Raw genomic sequence first — 13,986 nt, 5'->3', positions numbered from 1 at the left:
TTGGGGAGTGGGAAGGAAATGTTGTTAATTCTTACTATCATGGGTTTTTTTGTCAGCTAGATATGTAAATATGCACTGAGTTAGAAAATAGACCACTTTTCAACCATCTTGAATGACTGCCAGCCAAATAAGGAAATTAAGGTGAAAAGGAGCATTGTCAGAGTTAAAACCTGTGTATGTCGGAGCAGTTAAGACGGTTGCATGAACTTTACTTTTTTAATATGTGTATATATATATATGTAGGGTCTATATTAGATAAAAACTGATTTATGTAAGCATCGGAGATAATTTATACAGTTTATGTTGAAACTGAAGGTGTCTAGAAGGAGCTGAAGTAGTTGGCTTTGAATAATTAGCCCATACTTCATGAGGGGGAGACAATTTTATTTAAAGCCTAGTTTAAGTTAGACTACAAGATGTCCACATTTCTTTAATTTGAAAAATCAAGGCAGAGGGAAGTTACAGCTGTTCTCCTTCCATATAATGTTAATACACAGAATTATCAAAGTACACCAGAAGTGTACTAAAGAGGGGAAGCAGAACCTTCTATAGTGTCCTTAGTATGTTGTTAAGTTCCTTAACCATATTTATTAAGTTTCTCCTTGATGTGAATTGTCCTCATGGAGAACCATGCTTAGCGAACCATGTAACTTGCGGTGTTTGCTACTTTTCCTGTTTAGTAGAATGTGCTGATGGGACAGTGAGTGTCTTGTCAGATAATATGATGTAATCCTTCCAAGTATCTTAAACTTCTGAAGTATGTACCTACTGTGGTATTCTGGTGTACTGTGTCAAAATCCAAGAGCTGAACTGGAATAACTGAATGTACTCTGTTTAATCCATGCAGTATGTTGAAGAATACTTTTCTTGGTGTATTCTTAATGTCTAGATAGTCAGATTCAGGTACCTTTAATCATGTTAGTTGTGGAAATTGCTGTACTGCTTAACTCCTGTTAAGAGTTTTGACTTAATTATTTCTGGCTTTTTTGCTTTGTTTCTGTAAACTTTCCTAGTATAAATTAATTAATAAGTCTCTTACTCTCTTATAGTTAGTGGTGACTTTATAGATTGAAACCTGTTGTGTACCTGTTTGAGGGAGTGAGGAGGCTCAGCTTCCATTGCTGTAATGACTGGAGTGGTATTAGTAGTAAATTGTATGACCAAGCATGTTGATCCTAGCATTAGGGAGGGAAAGAAACAAAAATCTTGAACACTGGTTCTTACTTTTGATTGGCTTTTCAACAGAATCGGATTCTCTGGATAGATGAGAAAAACTTAACAGCTTGTGTAGAAGCTGGCATTGTTGGACAAGATCTGGAGAAACAGGTATTTTCATCTGGTTAACTGGCTAGTATTTTTTCATATTTTTCTTAGGTGTTCCTCATGTCTTTTCCAAAGCATTGAATTCTAGCTTAATCCCTGTGTGTTTCATGCAGCTGGTGTGGTAAGAATTACATGCATTGGCTATGAACCAACCTTCCCTAGTATATGACCAGTAAACATATAAAGCCACAAGTTCCTCTAATATGAGAGAGAACCATGAGCTAGATGAACCACCATAGACAGTACACAGAAGTGACTTTCAGTCTTTAAGTTAGAACCACTTTGTACAACAGAACATAGTTCATGATCCACATTATGTGGTATACTTAAATACAGCTGTCCAACATGATTGTTATCAGTTGGTCGGTGCAGATTGATTATCTCAAATGCATTAATGCAGTTATCACTTAATGTGAGACTACTTGGTCTTTGAAGCTGTCGGACAGCAAGAATTCGTGTTGTAATTCTGGGGGCATCCAGTCAACCTCAGGTGCTGTGCAGATGGCAAAGCCAAGTTAATACAGAAAAATGAGAAACCAGTGATTACTTAATGTACAGGAATGTGTGATCTGCATCACAAATAGTTGACAACGTTGCATACAGGAAGCCCAACCAGATGGCTGTGTATTAAAACACATCTCTCCTTGAGAGAATTAAGTACAGGCAATTTACTCGCATTTTCTGCAGACCCGCTGCATAGAAATTAGGATAGAAAGAACAAGAGATTAAGTGTCTTATTTATTGGCAGCATTTGTGCAAAGTTGGCACTTACTTAGTCATAACTTTTTCCATATGTATTTGAATTCGCACCTTCTTTTGAACAATAAAGGTCCTTTAAAATATGGGGCAGGAGTATTATAGAGTGATATATGGCACAGCGTGTGCACAGCAGAATTAGAATCAATTTGCATTTTATGTACATATCAAAGATAAAACTTTTGCTTGAATAAATTGGTGTGTAATTGGGATACTTACTTGTTAAAAAAAAGGAAAACAAACCAAACAAATACAGAGTATTGACTTTGGAGTACTAAGCCAGTGCAGACTCTGTAGGATGTGTTTTTTCCTTTCTTTAGCTTGCTGAAAGTGGCTTCTGTACAGGCCATGAACCAGACTCCATGGAGTTCAGCTCACTAGGAGGATGGGTAGCAACACGAGCATCAGGCATGAAAAAAAACATCTATGGAAACATTGAAGATCTGGTAAATAGTTTTAATACTTTTTCTAGTTATTCTGTTCAGAGATTTAACTTTTATGATGAGATAATTCTCTCAGAATAAGAGAAAGGAAGAGTAAATTGTGGTTCTTTGTGTGATACAGTTTTGGCATCAAATCTTGACTAAAATGCTTGTTTGCTTGCTTTTGGTATTAATGGTAATAATCCTTGTCACTGGTCTAAAAGTAATTTTCATTTGGGTACTCACAAGCTAGCCTAAGGAATCATTATCCTGTCCTGACTCTGGTGCTGTCTTCTACCAGTTTGTGCTCTCTGTTAATCCAGTGTAACAATCCTGTCAAGCTTTTGGGGTGATTCCAGAATTCCCGTGTTTTCTCCTACCTGTTGTGTGTACCTGAAGATGTCTAGTTGGACTGTCTAACTCTGACAGCAAGCTAGCTCTTTCCACCTTTCTGGATCCCCCTAGACTAGTAGTTTTTTTCAAATCAGTAGGCTGATCTAATTGACCATGTGGATGCACAGTGGTGAAATCTAATGCCACCACACGGTCTGTAGGAACCCAGAGGAAGGAAGCAATACACTGGGAATGGCCGTATTCTACTCTTGAATTTGTTTTAAGCATTGAAATGGTTCATCTTTATATTAGGTAATTTTTTTTGTTTTAAGCACACTTTTTGATTTTAAAGTCCACCTTTTCTGTTATAATAAATATATTGAAGATATTGAAGCTAAATCATCACTGTTCAGACTTTGCCTGCGTTTTTGCTTCAAACTTCCAGCTTTCTCTGGTAGTTTGTACAATAACCCTTCCACATGTGAATTTTTTCCTCCTTTCCTTCCGTACACTCTAGGTAATGTATCCCTGTCACCTCAGGCCTTTTCATCAGCTCATAGTTCAGACCTGTTTGTTCTGTGCAGAGATGTGACACTTCACAGTCAGTGACTGAGCTTGGCAGGAATTACACAGTTTTTATTCAGTAGACCTGGCTGAACTAAAACTAGTAGCACTTACAGAGTGTCATTGTTCCCCTGCTGCCTGAAGTGTTACTGAATGGTATAGTTTGGCTTGTACTGGGAGTTGTGAAGCAACTATTTCTATTATGGAAGCATAACTTCAGGCTAAAACAGCTTCTGAAATTTTCATTAGGAGGAAATAGGATTGAAAATTGATTCAGAACAGTTCATGAGTTTCAAAATGGCACAGTGAGAATATTTCAGGGAAGTGTTTACCTTCCGAGGAAACTTTTATATCTTGAAACAGTGTGTTATATAAGCTGCCTGAAATCCACTTACTGCAGAATCAATGGTTCATAAATTGCATATAATGAAAATTACTTAGCTACCTGTGCTTGAAAGTTTTAAAGCCATTAGTTGAAATTCAGTAGTTTTGCTTCATTTAAAGGCATCACTAAAAAAAAAAAAGCTGAAACCCCACCCTTCCTTGGTATAAAATAATTGAATAGAGGATTAAAAAGCCCCCACATCTGGGCTCTATTGCATGTGCCTGAAAAAAGCTGGAAGCAAAAATATTGAAAAATATTTTTTGAAAAACAACTTTCTCACCCTACATATGTGTTAGTCTTATGAAAGATTTTATATTGATAATCTGTTTCACAAAGCTTACTTCTGTCTTTCCTCCTAATGGTAATATTTCTGTAGCAATCAGTGGCTGAATTATATTAGCCTGAACAAGCAGCAGTTCTAAAGCAAAACTTAAGCAAAGTTTAAACCCTCACTTTTTTTCTCTGAAGTACTATATATATATATTCTGCATTAAAATCCTGGTATTTTTGAAGTTCTGTCTACACTGAGAAACAAAACAGTTTTAACTGGTGTTGCCTGCATGTAGCCAACAGCTGATATGATTTGCCAAAGAACTGGAAATGATCTGTTGTGTGGGGAACCATGCTGTGTTATAAATATTTGTTGGTAACAATCCTTGGGTTACCCAAAAGTTCTTGGGATTGCCTACAGAATGCCTAAAATCTGCAAGGCTGAACTGTATCAAGCTTAATATGTTTTGTAGAAAAGAAATATAATAAAACTCTGTGCTTAATGCTAGTATTTCTAATCATTGCATATTGTTTAAACAGGTGATTCATATAAAAATGGTAACTCCTAGAGGAATAGTAGAAAAAAACTGTCAAGTACCTCGCATGTCAACAGGACCTGATATCCATCACTTCATTATGGGATCTGAAGGTATAAACACAGTATCTTCACTTACTGCATCTTAATTCAGCTTCTGTAGTGGCTTGATTGTTTGAGCATCTTTAATGCTGTGACTTCCAGTGTGTCGATGGGTGGCATTGTGCAGACCGAATTTCTTGTGTTAGGATAATACATTGAGACCTTAATTAGGACTGTGAAGTTCAGCAGCTTTTAACAGTGGTTTAAACAGACCTGTGGAGTTAGCCTACAAGTCTAGTAACAAACATCATGATTTAGAGGATTTTTTGTAAGAATTCACCATGTAGATAGTCAGGAATAAATCCCCTACTACTGCAAACTGAATTTTTGGGATTTCAGGTTTATGTTAACTTATAGCATCCTGATAAGCAGGTGTGAAGTTGGGTAACTTGCAAGAAGTTCATCCTGCAAAATTTTGCTCAGTTTTTCTTTTCTCCTGAAGGAACTCTTGGAGTGGTTACTGAAGTTACGATAAAGATTCGTCCAGTCCCTGAATACCAGAAGTATGGCTCTGTGGTCTTCCCCAACTTTGAACGAGGGGTGGCCTGCTTAAGGGAAGTGGCAAAGCAGGTAAAGAAAAGCTGGATGTTGACTTCCCTCAAGGACATGGATTCTAGCAGTAGGGGTGTGTTGATGCTTTAGTATTTCTGGCATTTGATAACCAAGAATCTGAGATAGGAATCTTGTAAGCATATATGAAAACACAGTATATGGTACATGAGGCTTTTGGAAATTATGCAGTTGAGGATTGAGCATTTTATGAGTTTGCTTGGTATTCTGAGCCAAAATGTGGACAGGCCTTGTAATGGCTTGTTTTAGTGGGAGTCATTTGCATATTGCAGCACAAAGAATTTGGCTTTGCATCTCCTTCAACTGAGAACTTTACCCTCAGATTAATTAAGACTGTGTAAAAGGGACCAATATTTATAGGAATTAAGTTGCAGCATACAGGTAAAAGGCAGTGAAATTTACGGCTCTGAAGTGGCAATGGAACAAAAGGAATGCAATGAGAGGATATGGCTTGTGTTTAGAAATCACTTCCTGGAGCACAGTGACATGTTCAGGTGAGGGGGATATTTTGAGGTGCAGTTGTGCTTACACTGTAGTATTTAAATAGAGAATAGTGTAGTCAGGTGGTTTCAGGTAGCAAAACTCATACACGGTACCCAAATTCCATAAAGCTTTTTCTCCAGACTATGCTTCCAAACAGATCTTACACTGGCGAGCCTCTTTTTCCACTGTCTAACTTCTCTTTGCTCTGTGCAAAACGTATCAAGTCGTATATATGGTAGAATGTACCCTGAATTGGGGAAGTAATTTCAGAAATGTTTTAATTAATGCCAAACTAAACACAGCTTTACATTTTTTCCAGTGATTGGTCTAAATTAATGGCTTAATGTTCCAAGCCAGATGTTCAAACTGGTATGTGAATGACATGTATATGCTAGTCAGCAGCACTTGCCAGTTTTTCTGTCATGCTTCTACTGCTAGTGCTTGTCCTTCCTGTTAAAGGTACCTAAGCAGACTTTTTGGGAATGCTTAACATTTAAAGTCAATTAGGGAACTAGTGTCTTTTCCCTGTCTTAGTTAGAAGAGGGGGGAAAAAAAGGCACGATTTGCCACTAAATGTTGCTCCATTTCTAAGCTTCTGTTGCTGCTGCTGCTGTTTCACTGCTTATTTGAGCCTGAACTACTTATTCTTCTCTTTTGTTGCCCCTTGCATCAATCTCAGTAAATATTACAGTGATTGCTATCTGAAAAGCTGTTTCTTTTATGTAGCAGTCCACTTTAATGTAAGAATAATCAACCTGCAGGTTGTGGGTGGGTTAGTCTCATTTAAAAGTGCTCTTATAGCCTTCTTCTGTCAACCTGCTTGGTGGGCTTAGTTCTTCATGTTCCTTCTTCCTATTGGGTGACCAAAGATATATTAATGATATTAGGAAGGGCGAACTTGTGAAATTAAGTGAAAGATAAGTATTTCCATATCCATGTGATTAGATGATGGCTAGCTTAAAATTCAGACTTTGTCGCATTCCTCTGGTCATACATTTCAGTATGATTGGACATGACCATCAGAGATTATACAATATAGGCATATGCATGAAGCTTACCTAACTGAAGGCAGCTGTTCTTACTGTTGTTGATCTCTGCACAGTGCAGAATCTAGATTAGACCCAGGTATGGATTTTAATTGCAGTCTGATGGCAGAGCATTAGTGTACTAGGTCTAGCCAGGATGGATTGAACTTTCTTCATAGCAGCGTGGTGTTAGCTCTTGTATTTGTGACCAATACAGTGTTACCACTCCAGTGTTTTAGCTATAGCTGAACAGTGCGTACACAGTATCAAGGCTTTCTCTGTTTCTTACTCTTCCTGCCAGCAAGTATATTGGGAGCAGACAGGAGGCTGGAAGGGAAAACAGTTGAGACAAACAACCCAAATTGACCAAAAGCAGATACCATAAAAAATCATGATCATAAGTAGAACTGGAGGAGGGAGTTTCCTAGGGGTTGCCATTGCTTGAAGACTGGCTAAATATAGGTCAGCTGGTGGTAATTGATTGCTTTTTGCATTATAATTTTGTGGTTTTTTTCCCATTTTGCTTACCCAGCTGTCTTTATCTCAACCTGCATATTTTCCCACTTTTGCTCTTCTGATTTTTCTCCCCCATCCCACTGAGGAGAGGGGTGAGCAGCTGTGTAGCACTTAGCTGCATGCCAGGGTTAACCCTCAACAATTAGACTTTTCCAGTGGATTTGTATTTTATGTGTATCTCCAATTACACAGCAACATAAGGTTAACACACTAAATGAGTATCTTTAGTTCATATGCCAATTTAGAAAAACACTCAAAACTTGAAGGTCAAAGTTTTTTGCTGTTACTGTATTGGCTTGAGGTTAAACTGAAAATTCTCAATGCATTATATCCAGCCATACCTAAGAGATGTTGCTATTCAAGTGAAAACAAGCTTATAGTCACCCCTTTTCAATTATGATGATGGCCATAGGTCTCTGGTATCAAAGTGTGCTTTCTTGTATGCTATTTTAAAGTGAAATTTTTATTGTAATGAATTTTAAAACCAACAATCATTTTATTCTTCCTCCCTCTTATTCCCCTAACTTTGCCTCCAAGAGATGTGCTCCTGCATCAATTCGCCTTGTCGACAACGCACAGTTTCAGTTTGGTAAGTATGTAGATCATCTTGGAGGAGTGTCTGTTTCCAAGGGGTTTTTAGTAGCTTAAGTCTGTTTTGAGTCATAATTCTTTTGCTCAAAACTAGATATAGAAGGCAATAAATCCAAGCTCAAACTCCAGATAGTGCCATAATGTGTAGTTTCAGAAAACAGAAACCTGTCTTTGTCTCTGGGGAAACAGTATCAACTAGTAGAGTCAGTAAAGAGCCATGATCTGCATATAAATACATGAGATGGGTTTTTTTGCTACGTTTTCTTTCTTGACATAGTCTCCTGGTGAGTTTGAAATTCTGGAGTCACTTCCTCTATTTTGCTATAAAGGAGCAGAGATTATAGTTTTGAAGTACAGTAGCTGAAACATTTTCTTCCTAAGGGTATTAATGAGAAGTTGGATATGAAAAAAAAATTAGAATGCCAGCACCTTACTTTGAAAGTAAGTGGGCTGATGCCTTTAAATTTCATGAAAACATCACAATTGGTACACAGATTCCTTAGAAGTAATAGGTTTTTTGTAAATATTCTGATGTGGCAATGTTTGACTGGGTGGGAGAGAAGCAATGACATGCTTGTCCAAAGTGAGCTGTCTGTTTTCAAAAGAAGCTCCGATGTAGTAAATGCTGTAATTGTGTGCAAATACAACTAAGCTGTGGGCTTTAAGTCAATGACGCTACTAGAAGATTACTCAAGACAAAGATTTTGTGAAATTTCCTGTGGTTCAAACACCTAAATAGGACAATATCAGACATGTAGAAAAATCATTTTTTAGCATTTCTTAGGAAAACTTGTTATTTTAACTCTAGTAAATTTGACAAAAGATGTGTTCTGGCTCAAGATGCTCTCATGGCGACCTTAAATTCCACTAACGGAAAGCTAATAGCTTGCAGAACTTGAAGGTCTTGCTGAGACCATGCTATTTTGATTGTACCTAGAAGATGAAAATGTGAAGTGTGAATGATCTTGAAAACCCCCATTTTAATACCACTTCAACAAATCAGAATTTCCGAAACTTCTTTTAGACAGAAGCCTCAGTAATGAATCTCAGCTTCAAATGGCATTAATATGATCATGTTGAGAAAGCTGAATTTCGTTTTTCAAACCAAGGAAATGGGGATTTGTTAGACCCAAGAGCCTAGCAAGCCTTGCTGCTTGCTTTGGTCACTCTTTTGTGTTACACTATTTCACTCAGACATTTCCAATAGAAGGCAGATGCATTTTTTTTTTCTTTTTCATTGGGAAGCACAGTTTGACCAATTATAGGCTTTAAACATAGTTTCAGGTGTGTCAATATAGATTTTTCTTGTAGTCACTATTAATTAATTTTTTAGATTGTGATTTAACAAATTCATGTCCTTTTATTATCTGGTGCTTTTTTGTGTGCTTAGTTAAGTGTGCTTGGAGGTATATTCCTTGGTTTGTATCAGCAGAGAGAGTTCCTCTTTACTGAAGAGGAAAGTGGAGTAATCAGTTGCTGAAGTTCAAGTGTTATTCAGGAGGAAATACTTCGTGAAGTATTTTAGAAGGAAGTATCATGTAAATGATGCATAACTTTTTATGAATTGGGCTCACAGCATGTAGGCCAGATGCCAGGCTGCTAGAGTGAAGCAGTAATGGGAATTCAGAAGTTGTTTGTGACTGAAAACAATGGAACAAACAGTAAAAGACTTTCATCTCAATTAAATCCAGTCCTGAGGCATAGATGTTAATTTAACAGGCTCCAAGACACCATTTATATATCCTGGTAATTTTAGTTCCCCGTTTGTCATTAAGGAAGCAATTACTAGCTTTATGTAGAAAACTTCACACAAGTGACATAACTGTTATGGAAAAAGTTGCTTAACTTCTAACTTGAACCGTTTTTGGCTGTTTGTTTCAGTGGTTTTGGCATAACTTTAAAAAAAGGTCACTGATTTTTGCTGAGTTTTGCAGTGTAAAAACTAATTAAGTACTCTTTTAAAAATTTTCCATGTGCCATAGGCTTGTGAAATCTAATCTAGGACAGCCTTAATTAAATATTTGTGCACAGTTGAACATATGTCTTCAAAAAAGTAATGAAACCTTTTCCTAAATAATTTTCTAAATGATTAAGACAATTCTCTTTGATTTTGATAATCAAAGTGCTCCAAGCAATTCTAGCAATTTTGACTACCAAGCCATTTTTTATTTGCCCATTGAAGTAGGAATCTTAAGAGCACTGTTTGCCTTAACGCACCTTTTTCTGCTTTTTGCCAAAGGTCATGCTCTTAAACCACAAGTTGCTTCCATTTTTACATCATTTTTGGATGGACTGAAAAAATTCTACATCACAAAGGTAATTTGGGGGTTTAATACTCTTTCAAACTTTGCATGCTGTTCCTAAAATTCAAGATTTTTTGCCTAACTGCTTCTAATGCAGCTGAGTTTGTTGTAACTGATACTGCAATGTGAGATATACTAACCTGACGTTCTAAAGGTGGTTTAATTCAAACTGAGATTATCTGTTTGAGGAGTTATTACATGAGAGCTGTTGTCACTGGTCATACCTGTACCTGAGATTAGTGTGCCTTTGTTTGGCAGAAAATCGGTGACAGTGGGAGACTGGAACCAATTTATCCAGTTTGCAGACCAGTGATCATCAGTTAATATTGATGAAGTGGGGCTAACACTATAGTTTATTTTTCACTTCACGGGTTTTGTCAAGGCACAATCTACCATGTTATTACAATGAAACTAGAATTTTGTGAGAATATGAAGATATTTGTCTTGATTTGCCCATATCAGCTGGCTTTTTGTCTTTCTGGAATTCATCCCTTTTTAACCTAGAATATTGGTGCTAAAATACCACTTAGGCTTTTGTATTAAATAATTTGTCTTAATGTTGAGTTTTCCTCCAAATTAGCTAACTAGAGAGTTCCTGAAAATATGGGTATTCAAATGTAGAAAATTGCATTATCATGGATTTGAATGACTGTTAGATAAGAGGAGGTAAACATTCCATTCATATAACACAAACAGATATTCATATGAAGCGATATGATAATACCAAGTGTCTTCAAAGAGTGGGCACTTTTGAAATACAGTGGCTAGTGTTGATCCTGCAGCTTTTTCTTGGACTACTGAAGTGGGAAATAACACGTGTCTTGAGACTTCTGTTGTTAGGGAATACCTATTAGGTTTTGAGATGGCCCAGAAATTTTGCCTTCCACCCTGACCTACTGTAGTGCAGGAATGTCTTAAGTAGTAAAGGTTTTGGCAGCAAGATTGCTGTCAGGTTGAAGCAATCCTAAGCCGGCAGTATCTACTGCTTCTGCAGTCAGCAACAAACATCACTGCTTCTTGGGATATTGTATCACAAAGGGATGTTGTATGCCAATTACAATTCTTTCAGCTCAGTAGGAGAAAAGAAACTGTGGAGCAACAAGAGAAATGCTATGTAATACTGATGCATAGATCCCAGGCTGGTGACCAATCCTTGGCTCTTATGTTAGGGCTCACTCCCCTGGTGCATATGAGCAACTGCTGCTTCAGAGAAATTCCCAGCTGGGTTGGGAGGTAGGAGTAAACAAAAGGAATAATTTTAATGATCCTAAGACTGCTATTGCGGGTGTTATTGGGACCAATGTACTGAAATCCATCTTATACCTTATTTCATCTGTGAATTTGGGAATGTTCACTGATAGAAGAATGCTAGGTATTGCTAGGAACTGTAGTTCCTCCAGTGCCTCTTAAAGGCAACTATAAGGTGTTAACTGAGCATTACAGCCAAAAGATGGCAGAATAGATGAAAGGATTCATACAAAATGAAATACAAGTGGTTCTAGGACAAGAAGGGACTGTAAATAGCATCTTAAACTCCAAGGACAGAAATAAAGGTCTATTATCATTGTAGTAAAAGTATTTCTTTCTGTTTATTAGCTATGCTGTTTTTGTAGGACTAGTGGGTAAGACAGATCCTTTGCCTGGTGAGGTATATGTAGCTTTGCAGCAGTTTTCATGATGTTTTATTGGGGTACTGGGATTTTCTGTGGCACATGGCTGATACAACTATTTTTAGAGCTGTGACATTTATGGTGGTCATAGTCATCTTCCTGCTTTAATACATGAATAGTTGATAGAATATAAATGTCTCTATTGCTCAAAGCTTTTAAGACCTGTTTTTTCTACAGCATACAGCTGTTATGTCTATTCTGCTTTTTAACAGGAGGAAAAAGGTGACAGATAATTTCTGTTATTTCAGTTGACTTGTGTCCTGTAAAGGAAAAACTTAAATGTTTTGGGAGTAAATTTTTGAAAGATGTTTTTTTTTTTTTCCCAGTCTTTCCTCTTTGTTGCAGCACCACTTACTGGCCAGGGCACATGCCATGTATTTGAAATTAAAAACCTGTTGCTTGTATTCTACCACATAGACTATGAATAATGCAAAATTTGTCTCTCTTTGCAGTTTAAAGGATTTGATCCCAACATACTGTGTGTAGCTACCTTGCTCTTTGAGGGTGACAGAGAGAAGGTTCTTCAACATGAAAAGCAAGTCTATGATATTGCCACCAAGTTTGGGTATGCTTTTCAAAGAACTTTTTCGGTGTGAAGCTGGGAATTAACTATCCAGGAAGAAATAAGTCTACTGTATTTTTGTAGTGATTACTGTATGGATATGTTCTCAGTTTACTAGTTTGAAGTGGCAGCAATCAATTAGCTATTGGATGTTCTCTTTGATAAATAAGGCTTGCAGTAACTCTTAGGGTAACTTTACTGAAAAACTTCAGCTCTCTGTGTATTGCAATACAATATTTTACTAAATATAGAATTGATGTTATTAAAATGGAAACTAACCCTTTTAATTGCTTAGTGGCATGGAAGTGGCTTATTTTGCAATACTAGACTCTACATTTTGACTACAGAAGGGGGAGGCAAAATCATAAGGATAATATTAAATTTTTGCAGAATTGATGTGAGCATATGAATACAAGAAGCTTGTTTGGTTAAAGGAGTGCAGTGACTTTCTGTCGCATAGGCTATGTCCTTACAAAGGAACAGAAAACACTCACTGAAGTGGCAGGCTGAGTAGTGATCAGGTAGTTTCTTTCCTTCTGCTTTGATTAAGCATGATTGATGAAAACCATCATCAAAAGTGTGATTTGTCAAGAATGTACTTTTTATTTTTGAGAAAGTTTTTGCTAATATTGGTCTCAGTTATACAAATGTACCTATAAGTATTGTTTTATCCATTTCAAGGCTATCCTTTCTGAAATTTGTGTTTTCATTGTACTTTCTTTCTATCACTTCAACCATGAATCCTTTTGTATTTTGGTGTTTCAAGATGATGGTGTATTGATAAGGGACTCTTGTCTGTATTAGATCTGTTAGAAGATGGCACTGTCTGTGCTGCTTAGTTAAGGCTATTAGTTAAGTGTTTAATGGTTTAACCTGGTTTAAAATGCTAAACCATTTAATGCTTTTATAGTCTAATGTGTCTATCCTTCTTCAGGATGTTCTATCCTTCTGGATGTCTGATTTCCCACACACACACCTTTCTGGGATTTATGGGAGCTTCTAGAAAGACTGATTAAGATACATAGCACTTTCTTATTCCTAGAAACCAATAGTTAAAAACAAAGGCTTTCATAATGATCCTTGGTAGACTAGTGAAAGCAAGGCTTCCCTTTTCTTTAGTGCTATGGCTTTTGTGATTGGGGTTTTTTTTTAATCATTCACATCTCTTACACTTTAGGGATCTTAAGTCAGGAGTATTGCTCTCATGACCTGGGAGCATACAAGTGCACAAATTCAACATGCTTAGAAATGTAGTTACACATGTTCCTGTAAATTAATATCCTGGATATACTATGTCAGCTTGTGTTTCTCTGCTCTTTTGTGAGTTTTGAAGACTGTTATTTTAAGATCACATCAAATGTTTTGTTATGTTCATCTTTCTTCTGGTTATTGAATGAAAAGACAAATGCAAATAGTTAAAAGTCTGGTCTGAAGTAAGTTTTTTTTTTTTAGTGAAGAGACCGTACTATTTTCAACTATTGTAAAACATCTTAGGCAGCTAAACTAGCACAAATGTTTAATAATCAAAGTTATTTTACAAATATTTTTGTAAATTGGTGACTACTTTGCTGGAAAT

General features: G+C 36.7%; 1 protein-coding gene across 3 annotated transcripts in view; it reads left to right on the top strand.

Annotated features, from left to right (window-relative positions):
• AGPS (alkylglycerone phosphate synthase) overlaps positions 1-13,986 on the top strand; it is a 54,908-nt gene that overhangs the window by 25,066 nt on the left and 15,856 nt on the right. For all 3 annotated transcript variants that reach the window (XM_017837966.1, XM_017837957.1, XM_017837955.1), the window contains exons 8-14: positions 1,246-1,326; positions 2,400-2,525; positions 4,594-4,702; positions 5,133-5,260; positions 7,822-7,873; positions 10,115-10,191; positions 12,301-12,413. In XM_017837966.1, the coding sequence (XP_017693455.1) occupies positions 1,246-1,326; positions 2,400-2,525; positions 4,594-4,702; positions 5,133-5,260; positions 7,822-7,873; positions 10,115-10,191; positions 12,301-12,413 (686 nt within the window). The remainder of the gene's footprint in view (positions 1-1,245; positions 1,327-2,399; positions 2,526-4,593; positions 4,703-5,132; positions 5,261-7,821; positions 7,874-10,114; positions 10,192-12,300; positions 12,414-13,986) is intronic.

The sequence above is a fragment of the Lepidothrix coronata genome, unplaced genomic scaffold (assembly GCF_001604755.1).
Source record: "Lepidothrix coronata isolate B3197 unplaced genomic scaffold, Lepidothrix_coronata-1.0 Scaffold7, whole genome shotgun sequence".
NCBI classification, from domain to species: domain Eukaryota; kingdom Metazoa; phylum Chordata; class Aves; order Passeriformes; family Pipridae; genus Lepidothrix; species Lepidothrix coronata.
Note: the sequence above shows the minus strand (reverse complement) of the source record. Positions and strands in the feature narration are given on the sequence as shown.